Source organism: Uloborus diversus, chromosome 9, assembly GCF_026930045.1.
Source record: "Uloborus diversus isolate 005 chromosome 9, Udiv.v.3.1, whole genome shotgun sequence".
Taxonomy (NCBI): Eukaryota; Metazoa; Arthropoda; class Arachnida; order Araneae; family Uloboridae; genus Uloborus; species Uloborus diversus.
The window spans coordinates 7,800,989-7,827,517 of NC_072739.1; the positions used below are offsets into that span (position 1 = coordinate 7,800,989).

At 32.2% G+C, this 26,529-nt stretch overlaps 1 protein-coding gene across 2 annotated transcripts in view; it reads right to left on the reverse strand.

The window, feature by feature from the left end:
• LOC129230050 (neuron navigator 2-like) overlaps window positions 1–26,529 on the reverse strand; it is a 223,189-nt gene that overhangs the window by 10,623 nt on the left and 186,037 nt on the right. For both annotated transcript variants that reach the window (XM_054864435.1, XM_054864434.1), the window contains 14 exons: window positions 21,039–21,122; window positions 19,279–19,387; window positions 17,629–17,768; window positions 15,252–15,433; window positions 12,833–12,989; window positions 10,634–10,793; window positions 8,166–8,269; window positions 7,994–8,083; window positions 6,054–6,147; window positions 5,071–5,145; window positions 3,893–4,064; window positions 2,656–2,766; window positions 1,192–1,296; window positions 368–439 (listed from right to left, as the gene is read on the reverse strand). In XM_054864435.1, coding sequence (XP_054720410.1) covers window positions 368–439; window positions 1,192–1,296; window positions 2,656–2,766; window positions 3,893–4,064; window positions 5,071–5,145; window positions 6,054–6,147; window positions 7,994–8,083; window positions 8,166–8,269; window positions 10,634–10,793; window positions 12,833–12,989; window positions 15,252–15,433; window positions 17,629–17,768; window positions 19,279–19,387; window positions 21,039–21,122 — 1,655 coding nt within the window. The remainder of the gene's footprint in view (window positions 1–367; window positions 440–1,191; window positions 1,297–2,655; window positions 2,767–3,892; window positions 4,065–5,070; window positions 5,146–6,053; window positions 6,148–7,993; window positions 8,084–8,165; window positions 8,270–10,633; window positions 10,794–12,832; window positions 12,990–15,251; window positions 15,434–17,628; window positions 17,769–19,278; window positions 19,388–21,038; window positions 21,123–26,529) is intronic.

Genomic DNA, 26,529 nt, shown 5'->3' on the forward strand with positions numbered 1-26,529 from the left:
TTTCACTTCAAGACTTAGACTATGTGTAGTCTCTATTTACTTATTTGACATTGATTTTCCAAACTATCTAATTAAGTTTTTAAAAGGCTAATTAAATATTGTTTTTTTTTAGACATTCATTTATAAAAGAACGCAAGGATAGAGATACTAACTATAACAAGTATAGTTTTTAGACAAAAATGGACTGAAAATTAAGAAAAACAAGTTCAAATAATAACCAACCTAATGTAAAATGATACAACACTATCATACTAATTAGTGAGTAACTATTTGAGTAAATACTAAAATTTTTTAATGATTTTAACATTACATTATTTTTATTACTGCTTGCCTGTCCACATGGGTACATACAAGAAAAACAACTCACCTGAAGTTATGATGTAATTGGAGATTAGTAGTTGAGCATGTAGCTTGGTTCATTGTGCCAATGATATAGGGGCTAAGAAAAATATGGAGAAAGATTTCATTATGAATAAAAATTTCAAAATTAAAATTCAATTATTTCAATCATAATCTTTACATGCTTAAAAGGAGATAATTATAAAATGTAGTAATATTTAACTAAACTCTAATCAATAATATCAATATTATTGATTGCAACAAAATAAAATCCACTACATCAGCTGTAATATCTTTTAAACAAGAAATATATTTAAAGAAAAAAAAACTATTACATTTTTTACAATTAAAGTAAGAATGTTCATTACTAATCTGTCAAATTCTAAAATTTTTGGGACAAACTGCAACTGAAATATGAATTTTTATTAAATTCATAACGTTATCAAACCTTAATCTAAAATCTTTCTTGAAGCAAAGTTTTTTTTTAGAACTATTTCCTTTCTTAATGTTGATTTACCTACTGAAGTAATAGAACAAATTTTATAACAATACATTGGACCTCCAGAGAGGCTTGTAAAAAAAAAAAAAAGAAAATAGAAAAGATAACTCTTCATTCATTTCTTTATTTTTCTTTTTGCATATAATTTAGGCATTTTATATCCATTAACTGGTAATATATCTATTTCATTTTATTTATTTACTTTTTCACAATTCAGTCACAAATGGGTTAAAAACTAATAGAACTAGTTTATTTTAAACTAGATTAAAATTGAAATAGTGAATTTTAAACTGGAGTAATAAAAAAGAAAGACTGGATTTGTCAAAGAAAACAATGCAAATAAATTTTCTCACCACTTTTGATATTTGGCACTAAGAAATCCGTTAAAAACTTCTCCAAGAGAGCCCACATGGTGTAGGTTATCCAAAATTATCACAGTTGGTAGGTCAGAGGCATTTCTAGAAAGTTGCAAAAATAAAGATATATTTAGCATTATGAAATAAACATACTTAATGATTATTATAGCACATTTCAGATTGTGAAAGCTGTTTACAACTGTGCATGAATAATTTTGCTTTCGAAATCCGAGAACAATTTTACAGATTTGTAAAATAGAAACCTACGACTTAAACAATAGCATTATGAAAGAAATATACTTAATGATTATTGTAGCACATTTCAGATTGTAAAAAAACTGTTTCTAACTGTGCATTAATAATTTTGCTTTTGAAATCAGAGAACAATTTTACAGATTTATAAAATAAAAACCTACGACTTAAACATAGCTTTAAGCAATTAATAAAAGTTTTGTGGTGCAACAGTAAAAAAAAGGCTATATGTTGGTTAAACATTTTAATAAATGTCAAACATTTAACTCAAAATTTGCATCAATAGTTAACATTGAAAAGTGCACTGATGAATTACGATTTAAGTTAACTTCAAGGAAACTTTTATTTTTCAGTATGGCATAGTAACTTCCAGATTAAGAGACTTAAGAACTTCTTGTACATAGATCAAAACTATAAAACTCTCTCCTTGGGCTGAGAAAGTCTCTCAAACTTTTATTTTTAGGAAAGGGAGAATTCACAATTTACCGAACGAAGCTCTGAATTTTAACGAATGGTAAAGTGCAAGCATTCTCGGATACCTACACCTGATAAGATGAGACATTAATCACGTTAACAAAAACAATGAAAAAGATTCAATGGCATCCTTTTTTCCATTGATTGTTGGCCTACGACCTTGACAACGTTTTCCTGTTTTGGGTTAATTTAGTGAAAAAGTAAGTTGTTATTGCTGCAGATTCGAGTTGATATATTTTTTCAAAACTACCACAAAAGCCACCTAACTTAAGAGGTAAAGTAACTGCAGCCTATGAGCATGTAGATATGCATAATACAATACACAACAGATAAATTGCAAAAGAAGTGGTAGCAGTCCCATTAATTTTTTGGGAGTTCAATGTGACCTCCTGTCAGGGCATCTCTGCCCTTAATGGGGATAATTAATGAATTTATCAGCATGGATAAGCTGATACATTTTGCTGTTGGTGTTATTTTTCTAAGCGTAAAATCATTGATTGCTTAAAATACTTCTAAGTTGTTAGTTTACCTATGAGATATAAATATTTTAACGATCAGAATATGTTCAAAACAAGTAAGCATAACTTCAGAAAGTAAGGACAGATTCACTTAATTGCAGGAATCAAATTAAATTTTCTCATGAGTAGTAGTATGCAAAACAAAATTGATGTGCATGTGTAGAAAAAATAATGGAGTAGCGAAATTAAAAAAATAAGCATAATATAACCAACGTACCCAGTTTCACATTGCTCAGCAACATTCGAAAGATATTGCCTCAATTCTTTGGCTGACTTATGGTCTACACTGAAGGTGGCGACTGATCCAGCAGCAAGGTCTTTGCCATTCCTAGACGTAGAAAGAAAAGCAAAAATCAGACGCTGGTAAAAAATATAATGAATGCATGAAAATATCTTGAGAAAATAAATCAAAATCTTTAAATTTAATTTTGCACATGATATTCTTTCCCTTCCCATAAATATGACAATCACTTTTAATAGTATTATTGTCGTTGTAATTTGGTGTGAAGTTTGACTTCCACAGTACACACATGCCATAAGGAGGCAACCATTCACAGCACAACAAGGCATTTACACAAAGAAAGAACTAAGACAGGAGAGAGAAAGTACATCCATGCCCGAGCCGGGATTTGAACCCGTAACCTCCCTATCGGACTACTTGACAAGGAGGTTGGTGATAGAATTATTGTTCTGTAATATTAATTACTTCTTTTGGTTTTGAATGAGAATCATAATTTTACATTCAAAACAAGTTATTAAATGTTTATTTGTAATATTTCTCAACACAAATATCAAACATTTTAAAATTCCACACTCATTTATGAACTTACATGAACAATAATTTGACAGTTTATTTAACACTAGTTTTACTTCTAATCACATCCCTTGGAGCCCCGCTCCCTCCTCTCTTTACATGGATTAATATCTTCCTGAATAAAGCCATATGTAACAACATCCCTTGGACTATTTCAGAAATAGACTGTACAAGAATGTACAATTTACCTTCAAAGCTGCCTACTTTTATTTAACTTTTGGAAGTCACTCCTTTTTGAAAGAAAGCAAGTTATTCAGCTAAAAGAAGCAGTTATATTGAAAACAGGTTTCTTCCGGATTTAAATTGAAACAATGAGAGAGTCTAATTTGAGTACTAAAAATTTCATTTACTAAAGTGTGCCTAAATCAATAATTTTCCTATATAAATTAAACAGTCTTACATATTATAGATTACAAAATTAGTAAATGAATCAATGAAAACGATTTTTATGGCAAAGACAATTGATAGTAAAATATTGAAAAAACATAAGTAATTATACCTTATTCATGCTTAATATTAATTAATTTAAATTTTATGCTTAATTAGTTTAACAAAAAATCTATGAGTTAAAAGACCAAATTGCTCTTTACACTTGAAGGATATATTTAATCTGAATATGTTTCATAGACAAAAGCCTTACTTCAAAACTAAATATTCAGCCAGTTTTTGAGCAACATATGTTTTCCCAGTTCCACTAGGTCCACACAAAATGATTCTCCTGTGCTCAGTGAGTAAGGATATGTATCTCTGTACTATAGATTTGGGTATCAGGCTTTCAAATGCAAGGGCATCTACAGAATGCTGCCTAGTACCTGGAAGAACAAGAAACATTTACACAAAATCTAATAAATAAATAAGTAAAATCACTTGAATTTTTCTATCTTAAGTTCAAATTATGTTTTTTGCAGTCAATAGGACCCTACTTATTGGTTTTTTTTGTTTCTACAAATGGAATGGAAATGAAATGACCAAGAAATTTGCATTTTATGACTGGTGATTTTCTAGAATAGATAATACAAGCATATTCCTTAAAAAAAAAAGAAATGGATGATTATGGATGCAGTAATAAGAAAGATTTTATGGCCAATATCCACCACTGCACTTATCATAGAGTTCACAGTGTATAACGTTTTGAACTTTTTATATTTTATCAATCTTAAATCATGGGGATTAGTAATTTGTAAATTTTGCATTTAGATGAAGTTTTGCTGTTTAGGTTCAGCTAAACAGACGTTTTCTTCCTTAAAAAGTTCCGATTTGTAACCATGACAATGAAAATTTTTCTCTCTAAATAAATATGAAAAACAACCGTTGTCCATGATAATCTGAAAAATCACAACAACATCAACTTCGGTCAAGTGAGGTTAATAAGTAATTAGTGATTAATCCAAAAAATCCTATCTTCCAGCTACTTCTTGTCAAAAGGACTTCAAAATTCTCAACTTTTCAATAGAATCTTAATTCTGTTGATTTTAGACTAGATTAAGACTTTACGGGTCCAGGGCAAAAAAAAAAAAAAAAAAAAAATCTGAAAACTTGGAACAGACCATTCAGAAGAGGCTATTGAGAAAACCACAGCATTTGAGGCGCGAAATGTTTCAAAGATAACTTTGTAACCTGTTTGACTTCAGATGCACCAAATAAATTTTGAGATATCATGCTATGTGTTTTGTGACTAGCAGGTGTCTTGCATTAATTTTAGCAATGTTTCAGATGCAATGATTATGCTCTAAAACTTAATAATTTCCTTACTCACAAAAACAAAAAACCTTTGTTTCTGTGAGTAAGAACACAAAGATCATATCATAGAGAACTCACCTTTTAAGACAACTTTTATGTGCATGTTGTCTCCAACGATGTATCCACAAGGCAACAGTTCAGGAACATCAGCGTCTACAAATAAACAAAGCATCAATTATTAACAATGATTACTTGTTTATGTATTAATAAAATATATAACTGAGTAAACAACCAATAGACAATGGCTGTTTATGGACAAACCATCATTACATGATTTACTAGAAAAAATAAATCTTTGCAACAAAAATCCAAATAAATTTTTTAAGGCAGCAAATGAGTTTTAGATGACAAAATACAAGGAGAAACTCTAAGAGAATGAAAAATAACCTCAGATCGCTCAAAGCAAATTAAAACTCAGTTGCAGAAACCATTTTACATAATTGCTCATTCAAAAAAGTTCAACTGTTGAATAAAACTGCTCAAGCACACTTCAGTTTTCAAACGAACATAGTGACATAACGCAAAAACATAATGATAATGACTCAGTTGCCAGTTTTATTTTTATTATTTTTTTCAATATTGCAACTGCATATTAAAACGTAAATATTATCGTAAAAAAGCAGTGGAAAACTTTGTACTGTGGAAGCAGTAAAATGACACAACGTGTAAAAAGGTACAAATAAAAGCATTTAAAAGAGAGTTAAAAAACTCAGCAAACAGCTGTTTTGGCACTATCAAATGCAAGCCCCTTCATCAGTGCATAAAAAGATTTTTTTCGTTTGGTTTGCATTGGTGAACCATTCATTCTTCTTTTTATGCAATGATGAAGGGGCTTGCATTGATAGTCCCGAAACAGCTGTTTGCTGAGTTTTGTAGCTCTTTTAAATGCTTTTATTTGTACTTTTTCACACGTTGTGTCATTTTACTAATAAATATTATCACTTGTGTAAACTAAACATTCCAAAGCCTGTTAGAATTATTTTTTTAACAAACTAAAACAATTGTTGAACTTCTTGGTTTAATTTGATAAATAAACAATTTGAGAAATACAAACAGCTCACCTTTTGCTCTAATTATTTCCCCAACATGATAGCTAACCACACTTTCAGCATTCAGTCCCAAGTTTGAAATGGGGTCAACACGCAAGACATATTCCTGTAAACAGGAAACAGATATATTAAAGAAAAGCTCTACTGTCATTATTCAACTTATCAACAATTTTATTTAAATTAAAGAGCTTTAAGTGTCTAATTTCTCAAAATAAAACAAATATACTATTCTTCAAAATGTATCAATGTTTTGGAAAGTTTTATTACTTTATATTTTTTGCATCTAAATTTCTAGTTAAATGACAACATATGCAAAATAGTTTGACAGATTAAAGTTTTTGCAACTAAGACTTGCAGTCAAGTTATTACTCTGCATTTCTAAATTATGCATAAATTTATGATTACTTCTTCATATTTTTTAAATTTATTCTTGGGTTAAACACTGTTACCAGTTAATGGACTGAATAAGTCTATACATTTTTTACAGCAGTTTATTACAAGAATTTACTCTTTTGCTCCTGTGAAACAAATTTTCGGAAAAAGAGAGGACAATAAATTAGCTTTGAACAAAATAGTACTTTAATTATAAGTGTGTGACTTCATTTCAAAATTATAGATGTGTTGAAGGATCAAAATTTGGCAAATTGTTTTTGAGTCATATATCTTTGGATGGTTTTAAGTTCAAAAGATATAGACAAAAGGTTACCTTTTGGCTTCAACGGCATGGCAGAAATTGTATTTTCTTTTGAAAGATAGTTGATTTTTTTAATCCTTGAAGTTCTTGACAGAACTTGAATTTTTTCATGCCAAAAAGTAAGGTTAATTACCAATGAATTTTGACATAAAAATTAAAGGTGTGTGATTATTTTTGAATCTGGTAGTCAATAAAAAGAGTCATGTGAGTGGTATGACCTATTATAAAGACATTGGTTTACACCTATTATAAAGGCATTAGTTTACTCTTTAAACCAGGCTGAGGTCATAGTAATATCAATAAGCAAATCTTTTTTTTTTTTTTTTTGAATGCTCAAAAAAAGGTTAAAATAAAGTTTAACCCTAATTAATTGCTTTCACTGAAACTTTCATTCACATTGATTTTTTTTTTTAAACTTTTAAATGTGTTTATTGCAATTATACAAACTGTAGTTATTTTCGTCTTACAACATTTCAAATGGTGCTATGCGAGTTATTTCTTAAAAATTTATGATTTTTTTTTAAACAAAAGTGTCAGAGTGCATTTGCAGAAAAGTTTATGGAAATCATTTTGAAACTTACATATGAAAAATTAAAGCTGTTTGTAAAAGAATAAATAAAAATTCAAAAATATGAAGGAAAGATTACAAATGATTTCTTAAATCTCTTCTTTAAGCAAAATTTTATAATTGGCTAAAAAATAATAATAAATAATTACATAAAATTACACTGTTATCTAAGATTCGTTTTTCTACCACGGTTAAATTCACAGCTTAAAATGAGTTTAAGCTAAAACGTTAAAACATCAGAACCAGGTTCAGATGTACAAATCTGCCTCCCCCCCCAAACGTCCCCCTTACCATCCACTAAATTGCTTACACTAGATTGGACTGTGAGCCCCTCGGTGCTGTGCCCCCCCCCCCTCTCGCCTGCACTGCAGGGACTGCTGATAAGTAGATCTGGCCTGATTCCAGAATGTCTATTATCTTCATTAGATGACATAATGGTATGATGATTGGAATAGTATAACTTACATGAAAACGTTTACATAAGTATAATGTCAGTGCTCAGGCACTATGTTTCAAGAATTAATAGTGTATGAAAGGAAAGTCATACACCAAAATTTTATAAGCGGGGGGGGGGGGATATGGCACTCAGAAATCAGATTTTTAAAAAAAAAGTAAGATTGTTACAATTATTAATGAAAATATTTAAAAAATAGATAGAAGTAACCAAATTGCTGATTGATAAACACTTACTTTGAATGTTCTTTTAACAAGATTATCCAAAAGGTCCCACTTTGTTTTTGAACTGACTGAAATACTACCAATGAGGACTTCTGACGGTGCCTGTATGAGTTAAATCCAGGTCAATTCATTTTGAAGAGTTCAACAAAATTGAAAAAATGTTCAAAACAATCGGGATTCATACCTGCTTCTGGAATAAGGAGCTGTCTCCGTGACAACCCAAATATACAGAGACATTCACCAATTTTCCATCTTGATCACTTCTCGGCTCATTCAAGTACATTTCCGCTAAAAAAATCAAAATAATAATAGTGAATAAATGTGCTTTGGAAAAAAGTCTATAGACACGAGATCCACTCAGGGGTGCCCACAGGAGGGGGGGGGGGGGGATTATGGTGCAACTTGAGCTATCAAGATTTTTGGAGATTTTTTAATTTTTTAAAAATTTATTTATTTAAATTTATTTATTGATTTATTTTTAATTTAAATTATTTATTTTATTTTAAGTTATTTTATTCTGTTTATATTTTATTTCATTTGCTCATTTAGTTTGTGTGTGTGTATGTGGTATGTCATTAGCGTAACACAGAACTTTTCTTCTAAAATAATAATAATAATACTCAAAAAAAAAAAAAATAATAAATAAATAAGAAATATTTTTTAAAAATAAATAAATAAAAAATAGAGCTTAAAAAAAGGGAAAGAAGGTTGAGATAAATTTTGGGAGGGAATTTGCGCCATTGAACAGGGGGATGGGCACCCCTGGGCCTACTTTATGATTGTGATTTTAATAAATACAAACTTGATAACCAACAACAGGTTCTGTGTCAAGCCCCTAGGCTGGTGATATTCAGTTTATCAATCCCCAATGAAAATTTCTTAAAATTATCAACCCCATTGCAAGTTACAGCTAGTGTTGGTTAACTTATTCCAAGTGCGTACAATCCAGCTGAAGTATTAATTAAATTTAAGATAAGCTCGTGTTTGGAAAGCTTAAAACAATAACGCTCATTTCTGACATCTGTGCAAAAATTTATCCTACCAATAGCTTCTGCTTTAGTAAATTGAAATAACTGGATTATGTCCCTTAAAAAAACATTTCAGTTACAGTTGTCAAAAATATTTTGAACAATAAAATAGTTAAGATAAATCGTGGCATATTTTGAAGTTTTTAAAAAATATATAATTGTCACAGAACCCCCCCCCCTCGAATTTTCGATGGCACAAGTTTAAACTGATCAAAGGGGCTATCCAAAAGTGCTTCCATCATTTCAGTCATAACCCAGCGCATACATCTACAATCCATTCACGGGGAAAGATTGGCTAGATGTTAACCCGTTCGTACCCAGCGTCACGCGGACGCTACGGAACAATTCCTCTCTTATCAGCCCAGCGACACGTATCCGCTACGCGCTCTGATCGACGCTGACGTCCCAGCGTCACATATACGCTTTCTCGAAATGGAACGATTGAATTGAATATTTAAACGATAATAGATGGCGCTAAATGGCTATAACTTTGATCATATTCGAGTCACATGGTATTTGACCTTCATGTACACGCTTTAGTTTCTTATTTGGACCTCTCAATGGGATAGATTTTTTTTTATGTAAACAACAGTGAATCACTGCTCTGCGCATACCATTTATGAGGTCTCAATTGCTCTTGTTTATATCTTTGCTTCTCTTTTTTTGTTACGAGTAATTGAAAGAGATATACATCTAGCTGAATAAATTATGGGGGAGGGGAGGAAGGTTAAAATATTTTTGCGTAAGTGTTCCAGACTTTTGGGATTCTCCGTTCGATGAGAGTACAGGAATGATTTCAAGCGGCACTGAAGTTTATGATTATTTTTGAATCCTTTCTGATATTGTTCTTCTTTATTTATTCTTTTTTATTTGGAGACTGGAACATTGCAATAAAAATGGTTAGCGAAGTGAGTGAAAGGGAATGTTTTCGAGAGAATTATGAAGCAATTTTGAGACTTGTTGCGTGGGAATTTAACTAGTTTAAATTCGTTGACCTAAGTTGTTTTAATTAAATTTACATAAGGAACATATTTTTTTGCTACATTTCTTTTTCTTTGATTGCACACTCAAGATGTCTAACTCTAACTTTGTTTTTGTGCACATATTATTTAACTTTGTGCACATAGTTAAAGTTTTAGTATTCTACTTATTTCACTCCCTTCTAATAATGTAATAGTCTTTATATTAATAATTAGTAATCAGTAGTACATTGTTACAGCAAATTTAAAATTTCAAGTCATTATTTTGATAGGCTGATTTTATATGAATATTTTTGTTCAGTTAGGCTTAACTGCTGTAAATGCTCAGGCCGATGGCGGCGTTCCATTTCGGAACGTTCGGTCCCGTAGCTGCGCTTCGTTTTCCATGCGCTGGTCCTCAAGGGGTTAAACCATCATATGCACCATTTGGCAACGTCAATCACGTGTTTGGCTTGGGCAAGAACAAACTGATGCCAATGGTGAATGCAAATAATATTGGCTAACTTTTTTTTTATTCCAGAAATAACCCCCAAAACTGGCATTGTGGCCAACTTTTGTTTTAAAAAACATTTTTGGTCTTTTATGTGAACGAGTATAATTTCAATTAAATCATGAAGTTAGAGGGGGAAAAGAACAAATCTTACCGATGCTCGGAGGCCCAGACTGTTCGGAAGCGCTGAGCCTCTTCTCCAGGCTCTCGGAACTATTTCGCAGCGGCAAGGAACTGTGAGATGAAGTGAGGGATTTAGTTGAGACAAGCCTCTGCAGCCTCTCATTGTCCTGCTTGAGGCTAAGCATCTCACTCTAAAAGAAATTAAAAAGAAAAACATTACATTTTTCGTTGCTGTGATTACAAAGTAATCAACATTTTCCTTAGAATAGTTCAACCTATCCATGTTAATGTATTTTTAAGGAAAAAAAAATACATTTTCTGTAGTGGATAACCTTATTTGGTTCTATAACAAAATTCACTTTTATTGAGCAAAACCAGTGTTGTGTGTGTGTGTGTGAAAGGAGGAGGGGGTGCTCTCCCCCCTGAAAAAACTTGCTTATCATTGTAAAAATGGTGCAAATGAAATATAAATTAGTTTTAGACAACCTTTTTTGAAAAAAAAAGTGTCTGATTTTTAAATTAAAGGTGACATAACCAAACAAAGACAATCACAAAATTCTGGAAAACATGTCTTCCAAAAGTTTCTACTAGAGTTGTAACAACACAAGGCAGGGCCAAATTTGGAAGTGTGGAGGCCCCGGGGCAACGAAGGAGTGGAGGTCCCTAATCAGGGTTCGAAAAGATCATCATGTTTTCGAAAATATCCGATACTTTGATATATATCTGAATATTTTGATATATATGTATATATCCGATATTTTCGACTCATGTAAGTTAGGATATTTTGTAAAAAATTTATTGTTGGGGCCCCTTTGTTGTGGAGGCCCCGGGGCAGTAGCCCCGCCTGCCCTCCCCTAAATCCGGCCCTGACACAAGTTTAGTAGTACATATCAGCAAAATGGTAGCCGAGTTGAGGCTTGTAACTGGCCCTGACTGTCTTCCAAAACACTTGCACCATTTTCATGTTATTTTAAGACCTTTTTGCAGTCTTTGTGATCTAAGACGGATCATGGATGCTGGCCATCTTATCATATGCCCTGTTATATCTAAATGCTCTCTATCGAACCCTTACTGGGAGGTCAGGTCCCTTTTAGATTCATTGACTGTCTATAGAGATGCTTTCCCTATTCTTTGCATATTTGTTCCTTTTCTTGTTCCAGTTGCTCTTCTCGTGCTATTAGAAATTAAAAAATATATATATATATTTTTGCCTTTCAACAACAGTTGGACATCTTACTGTCGTTTCTAGGCTAAGATGTCTTCCTGCTGCTCTGAGGCGACTATGTCACACACAATTTATAGAGTAACTGAATTTTCTTGGAACTAAAGAGATGTTTAACAAGTATAATTAGGTTTTGTCTCATGTTTTAATAAGAATAAATAAATTTAAAAACCTTAAAAACCCCCGACTGAGTCGCTAATGTAGGATCTAGAGGGAAAACTGAAAATCCTTTTAAAAGCCTTATACTATTAAAAATTAATTAAATATTTTATTTGTTAACAAATAGAAACTGGCAACAGATAAAAATTTTAAATCATTGCTTTTAATTTCCTTGCCGGCCAACAATAGATTCGGTTACCAATCTCATGAATAAAGGCTTAGTGGTATTTAAAATCTGCCTTAAAAAACGTTTAACTCAAAATCTATATAACATGGAAGTTCCAAACACATTCTATCAGACGCAGAAAAAAAGTATTTGTTTTGGTACTAAATTTTTTAATTTTTAAATATGTTTTCACTGCAAAAATCATGAAAAACTTTTTAGAGGTATTTAACTAATATTTTCGTTAACATCCGAAGACGCAACCTAGCTAAGAACACTCTCGATCAACTCTCCTTCTGAACATTTTTTTTCCCCCCGAAATGGGTCCATCCGTTTAAGAGCTAGAGTGCCACAAACAGATACACAGACAAGTCAAACTTATAACCCCTTCCTTTGTGTGTCGGAGGTTAAAAATGATTCTACCTGTTACTTGTGTAATAGTTACATTTCAAAAGTAGTGCATTTAACTGTTTATTGAAATTTGACTGCCTGCAACAAAGTTTAAAATGCATACTATGCACTTTCAGTAATTGAAGCTCAGTAAAATAAACAAGTGCAAGTTTTCCTTTCTTTCCATCAATGAAAAACACTAATCTATCTTCATAATATAGTTGAGAACTTCATTTCACTGCTTCATCTGTGACTAACAGTGAGAGAAGCAAAACGAAAAGAAGCAAAATGCTCACCCTCATTTTATTTACAGTTTCTTTCAGGTTTTCTAACTGATGGGCAGAGCTCAGAGCATCCAACCGGATGTCAGTCAGCATCATGTCTTTCTCTCGCAACTGCTTCTTCAAATCTTTCACTTCTTCGGGGGAGTCCTCCTCTTCTTTTTCATAAAGACTAGATCAAAACAAGAGTGTTCAATTGAACGGCAGTATAAATATAAAAACTTTGTACAAGTGTTAAATAAGCACCAGCTCTGTTTTATACATATAAATTAAACAATTAAATACAAATCAAATTTAATTGTTGACTTAAAACCTCCAGGCAATATTTAAATCTTATTGCAATTTTTAGTAGTATTTAGCTAAACTTGCAGGAATATACAATGTAAAATAAATAAATTAATTAATTAAAAATATCAATGTATTCTGATATTAAAAAATTTGCATACAATACAAACTAATATACTGACAAAATACAATATAATTCATAAGTAAAGAAAAACAACAAATCAGCAATGAAAATTGCAAGTATAGCACAGATTTACAGTAGGACTACACCCTTTCTTTACGACAAGAGATGAGAAAAATGTAAAAACTTATGTCAGAGAATCCATGCTGCATTTGTTTTTGACTGTAGTAGTCAACTTGTTAAGACGCAATAAGACATTGAATCTTGGATAGATAAAAAAATCATCCAGAAAGAAAATCAGGATTACAAAAACCAATCTCTTATGCCAAGGTTATGCACAATTTAAAATTTTCACTCAACACTTTAAATTTTAATTAAAAGGTTGAAAATACTCTAAAGTCTGATTAGACTTGATTACATAAATTGTACAATTATCAAGCTTTTCAATAAGTTTAAACGAAATACAAAACATTTTTATGAACTACTTACTAATTTTATCACACTCAAGTGATCCAAGAAAAAACAAATTAAAACTGTATAGGAAAGCATATACAGTAAAACCTGTGAAGTTGACCACCCTTGTAGGTTGGCCACCTGTCTAAGTTGACGGCTTTTTTAGGCACAGAATTAGATCCTATCATATAAATCAACCTCTTTAAGTTGACCATTAAAGTAGAGCACCGCAGGAGATCAACTTACACAGGCTTCACTGTATCGATAAAATTTTTGTCAACTTTATATGTTAACAATTAAACAAAAAAAAATTCTCATACTCCTTGTACATTCAGTTACAATCAAGGTTGGCAAAAAACCGGTTTTTTTTTAAAAAGCCCATGGACCCAGGGTTTTTTTTAAATAAAACCCAACTAAAGCTGGGTTTTTTAAAAGAAATGTGAGTTTTTTTGTCTTTTTTTAGGGAAAATGTAGGGTGCTTGTAGCATATTGTAGCGTAAGTATATGAACAAAGCACAAGAATTGTCTTGGGGTAAAAAAAGCTGGAAAACAAGTTAAAATTTAGCGTTTTCTGAAGAAGAGTATGAAAGACGACGAAACCCAAGAATGGTGAAGTTTCAGATTTTTTAGTTTCCATGATTACCAACAGTTAAGGCAAAATTACTTCTTCGAGCGATAAAATCTATTGTTCGTTTTTAATTACTACTTTTTTTTTTTTTTTGCATTTTACTTTATTGTATTTCATTTTTTTATGCAAAACTACTGTAGAACCTCAAGTAGTTTAAATCCCTATTTACTGAATTCCAGCTTAATCAAGACATTTCTTTGAATTTTATGTTGCCTGTTTTTCTATTTCTGTGTACAGATTAAGAAATATTAAACTTTTTTGTAAGATAATTAAAATACTGTACATCCTATTCTGTTTTCTGTCCGACCATTTGTAAAACCTGTTAATTTCTAAAAAAAATATAACTTGTTAATTCGAAATTTGTGACCTGTCGGGTTGCAGAAAATAATTCACATGAAAGCCTTTTAGCTAGAGTAGTTTCCTCTGTAAAATCTACAAATATTGAAAAAACCAGACGTGACAGGACTTAGTCAAGATAATTTGAGTTATTTATTGACCAGTTAAAGATAAAAGTTAAATATATATTTTTTAAATCTTTGAAGTATTTTTAATGCCGTTAAGAGTTAAGAAATACTATTAAAGTTCAAAATTCATTTTTTATGTCCATTGTCTGTGGTGAAGAACAAATAAAATAGAAGTTTAAATTGTAAAAGTATTTAAATTAATTAATTTTTTAAAAAACTTCTCAAAAAATTTAAAAAAACCCAAAAGTGGGCTAAATAATGGGTTTTTTCAAAAAAATCCATTGGGTCCAACCCAATTGGGTCCAATCCGGCCAACCCTGGTTACAATTCAGGTTATTGTTTGAATCAAAGAATACTCAATTAAAATATTTAAAGCAATATTTTTTAATCAACATTCACTTTTAAGCAATCATTAATGGTAAGTTTTAAAAAAAAAAGCAAACACAGTTTTAAAGAAAATAACAGAAATAATTTTATACTCACGCAGAAGACGAATGTGACTGTTTGAGTGTTTGGCAATTGCCACCATTCATGTGTGAGCCTAGGAGAGGAGAATTGGGGGTTGAGGAATCAGATTGCAAATGCCTGACATCTTCCACATCCGAAACAGAACCATTTTTGTTTTTCTTACTCCGGGAGAAGGCCTTGCTGAAGGAACTACGTAACTGCAAAATAAACACATACATGTATAAATTATGTAGCAACATCAATTTACAGATATAATGAGCAAAGTTCTTGTAATTCTCCTTTTAGAATGTTTCCAGTAAATACTGGAAATATTACATGCAAAATTGATGAGAATAATAATGTGCTATAAATTTTTAAATGGAAAGAAAAGTAATTTTTTTTTTATAAAATTAACATTCCAAATTTGATACATATACTATTTTTGTCACATTTCAGCCAACTGAATAACTTTAGCAACCATTCAAAAATTTGTATGGAAAAAACGAAGTTTATTTAATGCAGCCCTTTAATTTTCATATAGATTCTTATTTTCGTATGAATTGAATGTTTCTGCATGCAATAGCTTGGTTCTCACATCCACAGAGTGCAGTTTTGTCCTTGTTATGAACTCATCCGTCTGGAATAGACAATAACCAAGCTAGAGGCAGATGTCATCTCATTGAAGCAGAGTGCCAACAAACTGGTAGCTAAAGTAAAGTTATCTCACCAGCAAGAGTCTGCAGCTATGGTGCAGTTCAACTCCTCGGCAAAGTTGGAGATTAAGAAGTAAGTTACCATCCTTAAGACAGGACTAAGGCTGAACTACATGCAATTTAAGGACAGCCCAGATGTCACATAAAGAGATAGCAGTTATTCACTTCTTCAGACTGATGAGTTCATAACAAGAACAAAACTACAGTTTCTGGATGTGATAACTACACTGACCGCCCTCAGTTGCATGCAGTTCTGCTTTAGCCCTGGCTTAATGATGGTAACTTAATGCTGAACAGAGGCGTGCACAAAGGGGGGGGGGGTAGAGAGAAGGGACACCCGTTGAAATGGCCCAAGCCAGAAGAAGATTTGAGATTTTTAAAATGAAGAGTGAAATACAGTAAAACCAATCCTAACGGACACCCCTTTTATGCGGACAATTATTAATTCCCCAGTTCCAATGCAAATAACATTATTAAACCCCTGTCCTGCGGACACCTCTCTATTACGAACAAAAAAAGTTGTCCCGTTAGTGTCCGCATTAGAGGGATTGTACTGTATATGTAGGGACGTAAGGGGTAAACAATATGGAGGGGGCCCTTAAAAGTCATTTGGGACACAGAGCCGTGTCCAAGGGGAGGGTTTTAGGGGTTAAACCCCTCCTATTGAAAAAAAAAATCAATGAATCATTAAACGATTTTCCAAAACGTATTTTAAGTTTTAATTAATTTTAGAGTTAAACTCTGATACAGTATTCACCCTCTTTAAAATTTCCCCAACTTTAACAATTAACATTTTCCTCAATTGTAGGATTCCCCAGCACCTTCGCTTCTAAGTGCTTGAAAAAATGGAACGGTTGGAGAGTCCGGCAACGCTGTAAGCATGCAGGGGAAAATTATTTAAAAGAATATTAGACAATGACGTAGCCCCCTCCCTCAAAAAAAAAAAAACTTGGGGGCAGGGAAAATGGTTACTTTGCTTTCTGTTTTTTTATGGTACGCCTTTAGTGTTGGATGAATTAGTCGTTTCACACAATAGAAAAATGTTTCTATGCGAAACAGCAATTTTTTTTTAATAAAATTTTTATTTTCATTCAATTCCTGTTCAATATTAATTAATCTTAAAAAAAAAGAAAAAAAAGAAGGAAAATGAGGTGGCATAAAAGAAATATGTGTGCTTTTACAAAATGTTCAACTGTACAAATAAGATTTTATTTAAAAAAAAATGCAAAACGTATAAAAAAAGCCTAGTTATCGAACTAAAATGAACTATTCAACACGCGTAGTTAGTTTTCCTTTGACAACGTAAGTTACAAAGGGAAAAGGTTTCAACCCCTCCCTTCATGAAATCCTGGACACGGGCCTGTTGGGACAGTTATTTGACATTGACAGATAATCAGTTTAAAGGGGAAAATGTAACTGAATTAACCACTTTCATTAGTCATGTGAAACAAAAAATGCAATTAACTATATAAAAAAAAACAAAAACAGACATTGCGTTATATAAAGTGCTAACTTGAAGTGCATTGAAAACTAATCACTTTATTAATCTACATACAAATAAAGCTATAACAGCAAAAGAGAGAGACAAAGAGATCTAGAATTAATTTTACAGAAAGTCAAGAAAACCCTCATGATAAATACTCCTCCCCCCCCCCCCGCACCAATTGTTCAAAAGATTTTAAAAACTGGATGAAACTTACCCATCCTTTCTTTTTCTTCTTCTTATCAGATAGGGCATCTCCAGATTGGCCACTATTCCCGCTATGAGCACTCGAGCAGGAATTGACACTGGACATGGAATCTGTCGAAAACTGCCTCGAGATTCTATGTTCTTGGAGAGCTGAAATATCAATCAGGAATGTTTTTAGTCGCTAAATAGAACATTAGAATAAATAAATAAAATAAACTGGAGCACTTGATGAATTTTAGAACATTTTTGTGTTTATGTTCATTAATTGAAGTATTATTAAAAATTTAAACTGAACTAAATTAATACACATAAAAACAAAATCAAATATCATCCACAAAAATGCAGCATGCTCACTTACAAAATTTAGAGATTGAACTTAAAATGAAAAAAATTAATTGTGTTAGGTAGTAAGATTAGAGCGCTTGAGATTTGTTATGCTTTATTATAATACATCTTTTCCCAATGTTTGATGAGAAAAATTTGAGAATTAGCTTTAGCAGTTAAAAGTTTTAAAAACTAATCAGAAATACATAAAAATTTTAAAGCATGAATACATAAATCAGATTTTGTTGCTGAAGTTTACATGGGGTTGAACCAAATTCATTTTCAAATATGTTCAAAAAGAGAGAGAGAGAGAGAGATAATTTATAACCATTCTGATTTTTTAAATTAAACTGCAAAATCTTTTTAGAAGTTATTTTTTGCAGGCTGGATAAATTTTCAGCACAAACCTTCTTACAAAGAAGAAAAATAATTTAATAGGTAAGTTTTAAAATTTCAGTAATTCTAGGAGGAAAAAAACTATTATTACTTTTTAGAAATTAGAAACATTTAAAAAACTTATAAAACTCATCACGGAAACAAATAAACAAAATTTGTATTAACTTAGTGATTTCCTGATGTAACACAAATTCTAATTCTAAAACCTTAAAGAAACATTAAAATTAATTAATTAATTGTTTTCTTCAAATAATATAGCATTAAACTGCTGAGTGTTAAGTACCATATGCCTCCCATAAGTTGGTCATTGCTTAAATTGATGGTTTGAAAAAAACTTGGTAACAGCTCATAAGAAATTATGCTGAACAACTTCAATCTTGAATAATGAATAAAATATGACAACGTATATAAAGTACAAATTCAGAATGAAAAAAGGTTAAAAAACCAGCAAACAGCTGTTTCGGCACTCTAAAATACAAGTGCCATCATCAGTGCAATTAAAAAATTTAATTGCACTGATGATGGCACTTGTATTTTAGAGTGCCGAAACAGCTGTTTGCTGGTTTTTTAACCTTTTTTCATTCTGAATTTGTACTTTATATACGTTGTCATATTTTATTCACTATGCAGTACAAAGTTTTTGACTACTTTTTATGAACTTCAATCTTTTTATCAGAAAAATTTCGAGATGGTTACCTACTCTCAAATAGAAAAAATTCAAAAGAGTTAGAACTCAGAGCGAGTAAATTAATTCAAAACGTGCAAAAATGAGAAAGAGCTTTCACATATTATAAGTGCAATCAGTCTCAAAACTAAACAGTGAGTGTCAGACATGCAAACAGGCCATGCGGAGGGCACATCCATGGTTAGTTGCACGTCTCACCCGTGTCCTTAGTAGTGTTAAAAGTATGCCTTCGCACTAAGTTAGTAGCACCCGTACTTCTCTGCACAGCTTGCATCGACTGCAGCGCCATCTTCGTGAGGCCAGCCTCCGCACTCTGCTGCTTCAGGGCGTCAATGGTCTTCCTCAGTTCTGTAAGTTCAGAGTCCTGAAAGAAGGGAGCTCAATTAGGTGCTTTGAATGGTAGTTATGCATGGTTATATACAGTGGTGTACAGAGCATCCCTGCAATCCCCACAGCAGGGGGGAGGACCTCTGCAGGGGTGCCTATCCTCTTTAAGTTCAATGAAGCAAATCCCCCCACCCCCACCCCCCAAAAAATTCTGAAGCCTCTCTCCCTTATTCATTTTTAAGCTCTCTTTTTTAGTTAATTTATTTTTTTTTTCAAATATTATTTATTTATTTTCAATTATTATTATTATTAATATGCTATTCTGACTTTGAATGACATACACACATACAAACTAAATAAATAAATAAATGAGATATAAGAAAACAGAATAAAGAATAAATAAATAATTCAAATTAAAAATAAATCAATAAAAAATGTAAATAAATCAATAAAAAAATTAAATAGTCCCCCCCAAATGTTGATGGTGCAACTGGCACCATAATCATCCCCCCCCCCCTGTGGGCATACCTGAAGGAAGGCAAGAGGTATGGCGGCACATGCTTAGGAAAAAAAAACACTATGTTAAAATTAAAAAACAATTCTAAGGGGGAAGGGAACACTTATAAATCTTGCAGGGTGTTAGGAGAGGCATACTTAAGTCTATGTACACTACTGGTCATAAACAGGGATTTTGCTAGGATTTTTTTATGCCGCTAAGTACTCCATTTTGGATTAAATATGGACCCACACAACCTTTTCTATTGCAAAACAAATCTTTGACTAATATTTTGATTCTCCAAGGATCTATAACAAAGTTATTAGCAGTCCTTTGCATCCCCCCTACCCCAGAGCATGTCACTAATATATTCCTTTATTTTTCAAAATTATCACCTACTATGCAATTACATACAATATTCTGCCTGGACAAGAGGCCATAGTCGGAAACCAGGGCCCCTTCCGGCTCAGAATCTGAGTAGTATAAATTTGACAAGTTTTTTTTGAGGGGGGGGGGGGGGACCAGTGACCAAAGTTAAAACTTTGACTCTCGCTGCCCTGTATATATATTTTTTATCTACATATTTCTAACTTAATGGTAATTTATTTATCACCCCCTCTCCCAGCAGCGAAATTCATAAAATTAATGATAGTTTCAAAAGATAAAATTTGAACATGAGTTTTTTTTTTTTTTGTAGATGACAAAAATACAGAAATTGCTTTCAAAGCGAAATTTCTTAAAATTAAATAAAAAAAATAACACATAAATGCTCTAAAGAAAACTGCTCATATGTACTGGTTGCCGATTTTTCTTTAATTTAGTAAGAATCATAGTTTTAAGAAAAGAAAGAACAATTTTCAAACAATAAACAAATATTAAATGAATAAAAAAGCTTTCCACACAATTTAAAATTCCTTTGAAGAAAAAAAATCAAGATATTAGATTAATACAATTTTTAGGTATAACTATTTATTTATAGGGTTTAACCCCTTATCAAGAAAATTGAACATTTAACAATTAATTTGAAATACATCTGTGGCAAACAAGTTCTTAAATAATAATTAGCTCAGGTACAGAAAGTCCTCACCAAAAATCACATTGCTCATTAAACACAAATGGGTAGTAAAAATCCATGTTCAATAATGTTTGAAAACAAAAGAGGGAAAAAAAAAAGCTGAGGTCTTCTAATTACCTTTTGTTCAGCACTGGCAGTGAGATGTTGCAGTCTGCTCGTCATATTAGACAAGGATTGTTCAAAGGCAGCGACCATGTGGGCCTGGAATAAACATGAATAACATTATAAATTATTCAAACTATCTAAAAGGAAAAAAGAAATTTTTCTTGAATTTGTCAGAACTTTCATTGAAATGAATGAATATTTTATATGCAGCAAATACTATCAACATATTTCTGCTTTAGCAACTTAAATTGTATGCAAATTCAAAAACACTGAAAAAAGATTTCCGAACCTTCTGTTTCGTTTTTTAGTCCAGAAACATTGTAAATGCAAATGAAAAATTCTAGAAAAAGGGACTTCACCCTTGGAGGTTGGCACCTTTATCGAAAATGTCCCTTTTTGGCTAATATTTAGATTGAAATCAATTAAACTTTTATTCTTCATGTTTAAATTGAAATACAGATTGATCCTTGATCCCAACTCATAAAAACTCATCTAAAGGTTGATTTAGTTTAAGATTAATTTGTTTGAGGCTGCTGCTTCGTTCAGCAATGGATAAAATTTAGATGGAATATTTGCCAGTAAATTGTTAATCGGCTCTAACGGTTTATTTCCATGGTTTATTTCACCGCCTAACTTTTAAAAGAAACAAATTACTTTACAGTATATTCGACGCTTAACGCGAAAATGAAAGGAGATACATAGGCGCTCGGTTCCTCCTCCCTAATATCCTAAAATTAAAAAAAAACTGTCCATAAATGGGTTCTATGCACGTGACGTCACTTTAGGTATATGACGCAGCAGAAACACTGTAGCTACCGGAAATGGTTCTGTGTCCAATAAACAGGTATTTTTGCAGCTAAAAAACTTTTCTTTTTGTTCAAAAAAAGTAGTGTTCTAAAAAATCCTTTTTTTAGAAATGTTCCAAATGAAAGACAAAACTCTAATTCGCAACTCCAATAAACTATAAAGGACGCTGCAGCCACTGTCTAAATGAAAAAGGTAAAACAAACAAAACTTATAACTTGCTTTGAAGCTTAGTCAATGATTGTATTTCTTTTTCTCTTGTTTGTAAAAAGCTTTTTTTTTTCTATTCCTCTGAAATTACATTACACCACAAACTGTCTGAAGCCTGTAATTTAATCAAAAGAAAACACGTGGAACGGAATGATTTACCTTTTTTGGTAGTGTTGTTAATCGCCGCAAGGTAGTGTATTCAAACTCTGGAGTTGCGAATGTACATGAATACTGAACCAAAATACCCACAGACGAAAAGTTGAAGGCAATGTTACCAAACCGTAAATAGGAGCCCATCTATTCGGTTCATCGGAAAATCATTGAAAACTCTCATTTTCTTTTCATTTACTGCTTTTCGCAGTTCACAACGAATACGAATTATGTTACATCTTATGGAAAAAAGATTTTTAAATGCAATGTCCCAATTCCCCAATAAGCACCGACTATATGAAGAATCATGAAAACAAAATATTTTTTCCTCTACATTGTAAGAAGAATTTGAAAGTTCACCATCACGCTAAATTCAAGAAGTAGGGGGGGGGGGGCGATATTATTTCGATTTTCCCGAAAAAAAAATTTCTTAGCATCAACAATCACTCCAATTCACGAACTAAGTAACTAGGCAAGAATATTGGCTTTAAAGTCAACAAATCATCCTAATTTTCCGCATCCGGTTGTTTCAAATTTTGCTGTGATCAATTAATTTTCAAACGCCCAGAAGGCACAATACCGCCTACGCCCTCATGTAAAAGAACAATACCTTCCACCTAAATGCAACAACCTTGACCCAACTGTCCACCCACCGAATGAAGCAATTGATTCCCTTAAACCACTTTACTTTCAAATTAAGTAGCAGCAAAGGAAGAGTATAGCAGAACAGAGCAAAGTGAGCCATTTGTCTCAATCTACAGAAGTAACATCAAACTCCAAGCACACACTCAGACAAAAGAGAGAAGAAATTCTCGATTCAGAAGTGGAGTAATAAGTGGGAATCTTAAGTAAGTGGAATATCTGCGCTGACTACTTCAAATGAAATACTCTCTGCGTATGTTTGTTTCTTTGTAATGCAAGGCCACGACGAAGAACTTAAGTCTTAAGGATAAGTGCTAGGCTATAATAAATAGTGCGAAGAACACACATTCGAATAAATGGAAAAAAAAAGTTTTGAAAACGTAGAAGTAAATAAAGATGAGACATAAAAATAAATTAAGGGGAAAAAATCGGATTACCCGCCTATTGAGCGGGAAAATAAACTAATCAAAACGGTTTCAAACCAAATTTCTTATTCTGTTACTAAATCCCTCAAAGGTTTCATTTACATTTTAAGTAATTAAAAAAATTAATATGAACATCTATTCTAATACCAAAACAGGCACATGTATCCATCCATGGCCCTTTCCCTAATCAAATTTACACAGTCATTAGAATATAAAGGTTTAATTAAAAGTAACATTATAAAAAGGAAAACATTTTCACAAATTGATACGAAAAATTAAGTTCATTAAAATGTCGACATAGCAGAGGAAAGTGCTTGAACCTCATTTCTTCCTTAAACGTTACCAAAGATGGTTTAAAATCGCGTTTTTTAGACTTGAAGTTTGTATGAAAAATATTTTTTGAACTTCAATTTCGAAATATTGCCGGAAGAGCCCCTCAAGGGGTGGGGGGCGATCGTCCTTTGTACCCACCCATGCATAGAACATTGCATTCCTGTACATTTCAGAAAGGTCATTTCCCATTATTCTCACTTTCATCAAAATGGAGAAAGCTTGATCGGCGTGCAGCCTTTTATGATGAAGACACTGTATTTAAAAATAGAATTTGTACTTTTCTAGAAATATTTTCAACGACGCTACTATGCTTTCTGCACATTCGAGTGGAAATTTTCCTTCAAATATTTACACGACACGGCAATAAATCGAAAAAGGACTTCAGAGTGCAACCTAAGAGGCCGGAACCAAATACAACTTGATTTTCCAAAAGGGCCTTATACCGGAACCAATAGTTGAAACATGTATTTTTATGCTATCATTCATGCAAATAAAATCCATTATTCAATCAAAGTGTCCAGCTCTCTTATTCTTTCCCATACCATCTTATCATTTCCTACTGAATACTTAATCAAGGACATTGACATTCCCTTTGAAAACCAAACAGGAAATAATGCGTTTGGATCCGTCATTTGTCATTTATTCACAAAGAAATGTCATCTCAGAATCGGACTTGAGGGGACTGAAAAAAAGTGGAAAGACATCCATTTGAGTTGAGTATACTTAATCCAGATTAAGTTGCATATATGTTCCAACTATTTCTAGGTTCAACAAATTAGAAAGTTCAGAAGAGGTACAAGTAATATTTCTCTGAAAAACTGCCTAACGAGATTGTGGGCAATCATTAAGATTTCCGACAGTATTGTTTTATTACTGTAACAACAGAATCGGAAATGTGGAGCACGTATGCAACGATTAGTTCAACAATGCGAAAAGATTTATTATGCAATTTTTTATGGTCAACTGAACAACAAAACAGCCATTAAAAAGTTTTCTTCTCAGAGTCTTTTTAAAATTGTACTTGAAACGAACTTCTCTTAATTAGTACAAATTTTGCAATTTTTTCTTTTTCGCGACCTATATTAGATACAAAGGTACCTTTCTAATTACTACATCGACATTAATGAATGCCGTATCACAGGAAAAATAAATTTACTTCATTCAAAATACAAGCACCAATAGTTATATTTCGTGCTACCTAAGCCCTGAATCGTAAAATAAGTAACTACACGTCCGCCATCTTGGGGCTAAATGATCTTTCTTCCTATGCCTGCTACGGTGAAGTAGCGGTTTTGCTTCTTGACAGTGGTTTCTTATTAATTCCATGATATTCTACAATCAAGTAACGCCACAATCAAAAGCAAAACACACTCCTTGATTATAAACGGACATAAGAAGAACGCGGTATTTTGTTCCAAGATGGCGGACGTGTCTCAACTTTAGCTACGATCTAGGGCTTTAGTGCTATCTTAATATTATTACACACAAAATTTTAATATATAAATATTGTTGAAAACATTGTCATTATCATGTTCCGATCAATAAAGTATGCGACTAAGACCCGAGCATTACTAGTTGAAATAAAATATTATGTTTCAACTTTCCTTTCTGGTGAAATAACTTCAAATTTTGGCGCGATAATAATCGTTTGAAATTAAAGTTTGCTGTTTACAAACAAAATGTGAAAATAATCTTAGTTATTCTAACTCAGTGATGTCCAACCTACGACGCTCGGGCCACATAGCTCAACGAAGTTGATCCGTGTGGCCCGTTGTTTTGTTTAAGTGCTACGAATAGGAAAGCACGATTTATGACAATCTAACAAAATTAGAGCCTAATAGTAAGAAACTAATTTCTAAAAAAAAGATGAAGTAAATAAAGGAAGCATCAAGTAATAATAGCAAAAAAATCTGGTTTTTAATTTTCTTTCCTTTTTCCATACTTCCCCATATTATTCAGAATTTTATTAAATATTTTAGAATTTTATACGTGTTACGAAGTGTGGCACTCGGGTGGAAAAAGGATGGGTACCAGTGTTCTAGAATATTAACAGCCGTTAATGTGATGCAAAACAAAAGACAATGTTTAAGAAATATGCAATATTGGTAATACTCAATAAAAATCAGTCAGCGAAAAGTTTGTTTCTAATTGACGAAGTACTGTATTATTGGTTATAAGCAAAATTTCATCGATGGTTTTGAAAAAAGAAAAAAAAAAAAAGTAATAATGACAGTAGGCGAAAATGTCATTAATAATTTACTGGAAATAGAAGAAAATATTTTTTTATACTGTAACAGAATTGTGATAATTTACAGGATTATTCCCTAGCAACGCGGTTGTTTGGTAGAAGACAATTTTTCTGACTTAAGGGAAGTGAAGATAAACAAATGCACGCTACTTATCTCTTGAAATCCTCCTGAAAAGCAATTAGCTCCCACATTAGATGTAACATGAACTAGTTCGCCCGCATTTGGCTACTCTAAATACATGTGTTAGCAGATAAAGTACTTCATGAATCTTTGCCATAAAAAAAAACCGAGATCCTACAGCCAGCAAGTGGGTAAATAAATTGCAAGGATTTAAATAAGAAGTACCATTGAATTCTTATTTTACTCATTCTTCAAAAGAAAAATATGTAACGCAACTCTAAAGACTTGTCAGTACATCAAGAGCGGATGCAGTGTCTGGTTTTAGAACGGGTCATTATCGGAAAGGAGGGGTCAAAATACTTTTTGGGCTCAGATAGAAGGTTTGGGACAAATTTTTCGAAATATAAGTCGCCAAAATGCAGTTTCAGGCAGTATTTGATCGCTTTCTGGACCCGCACCTGCGGAACATAAAAGGTTAAAGTACATTAGAAAAAGTGAACCGTATGCCAGCCACTGTTGCAATAAATGGGAACGCCATAATGATAATTTCGATTTGTTGGCGAAGAGTTC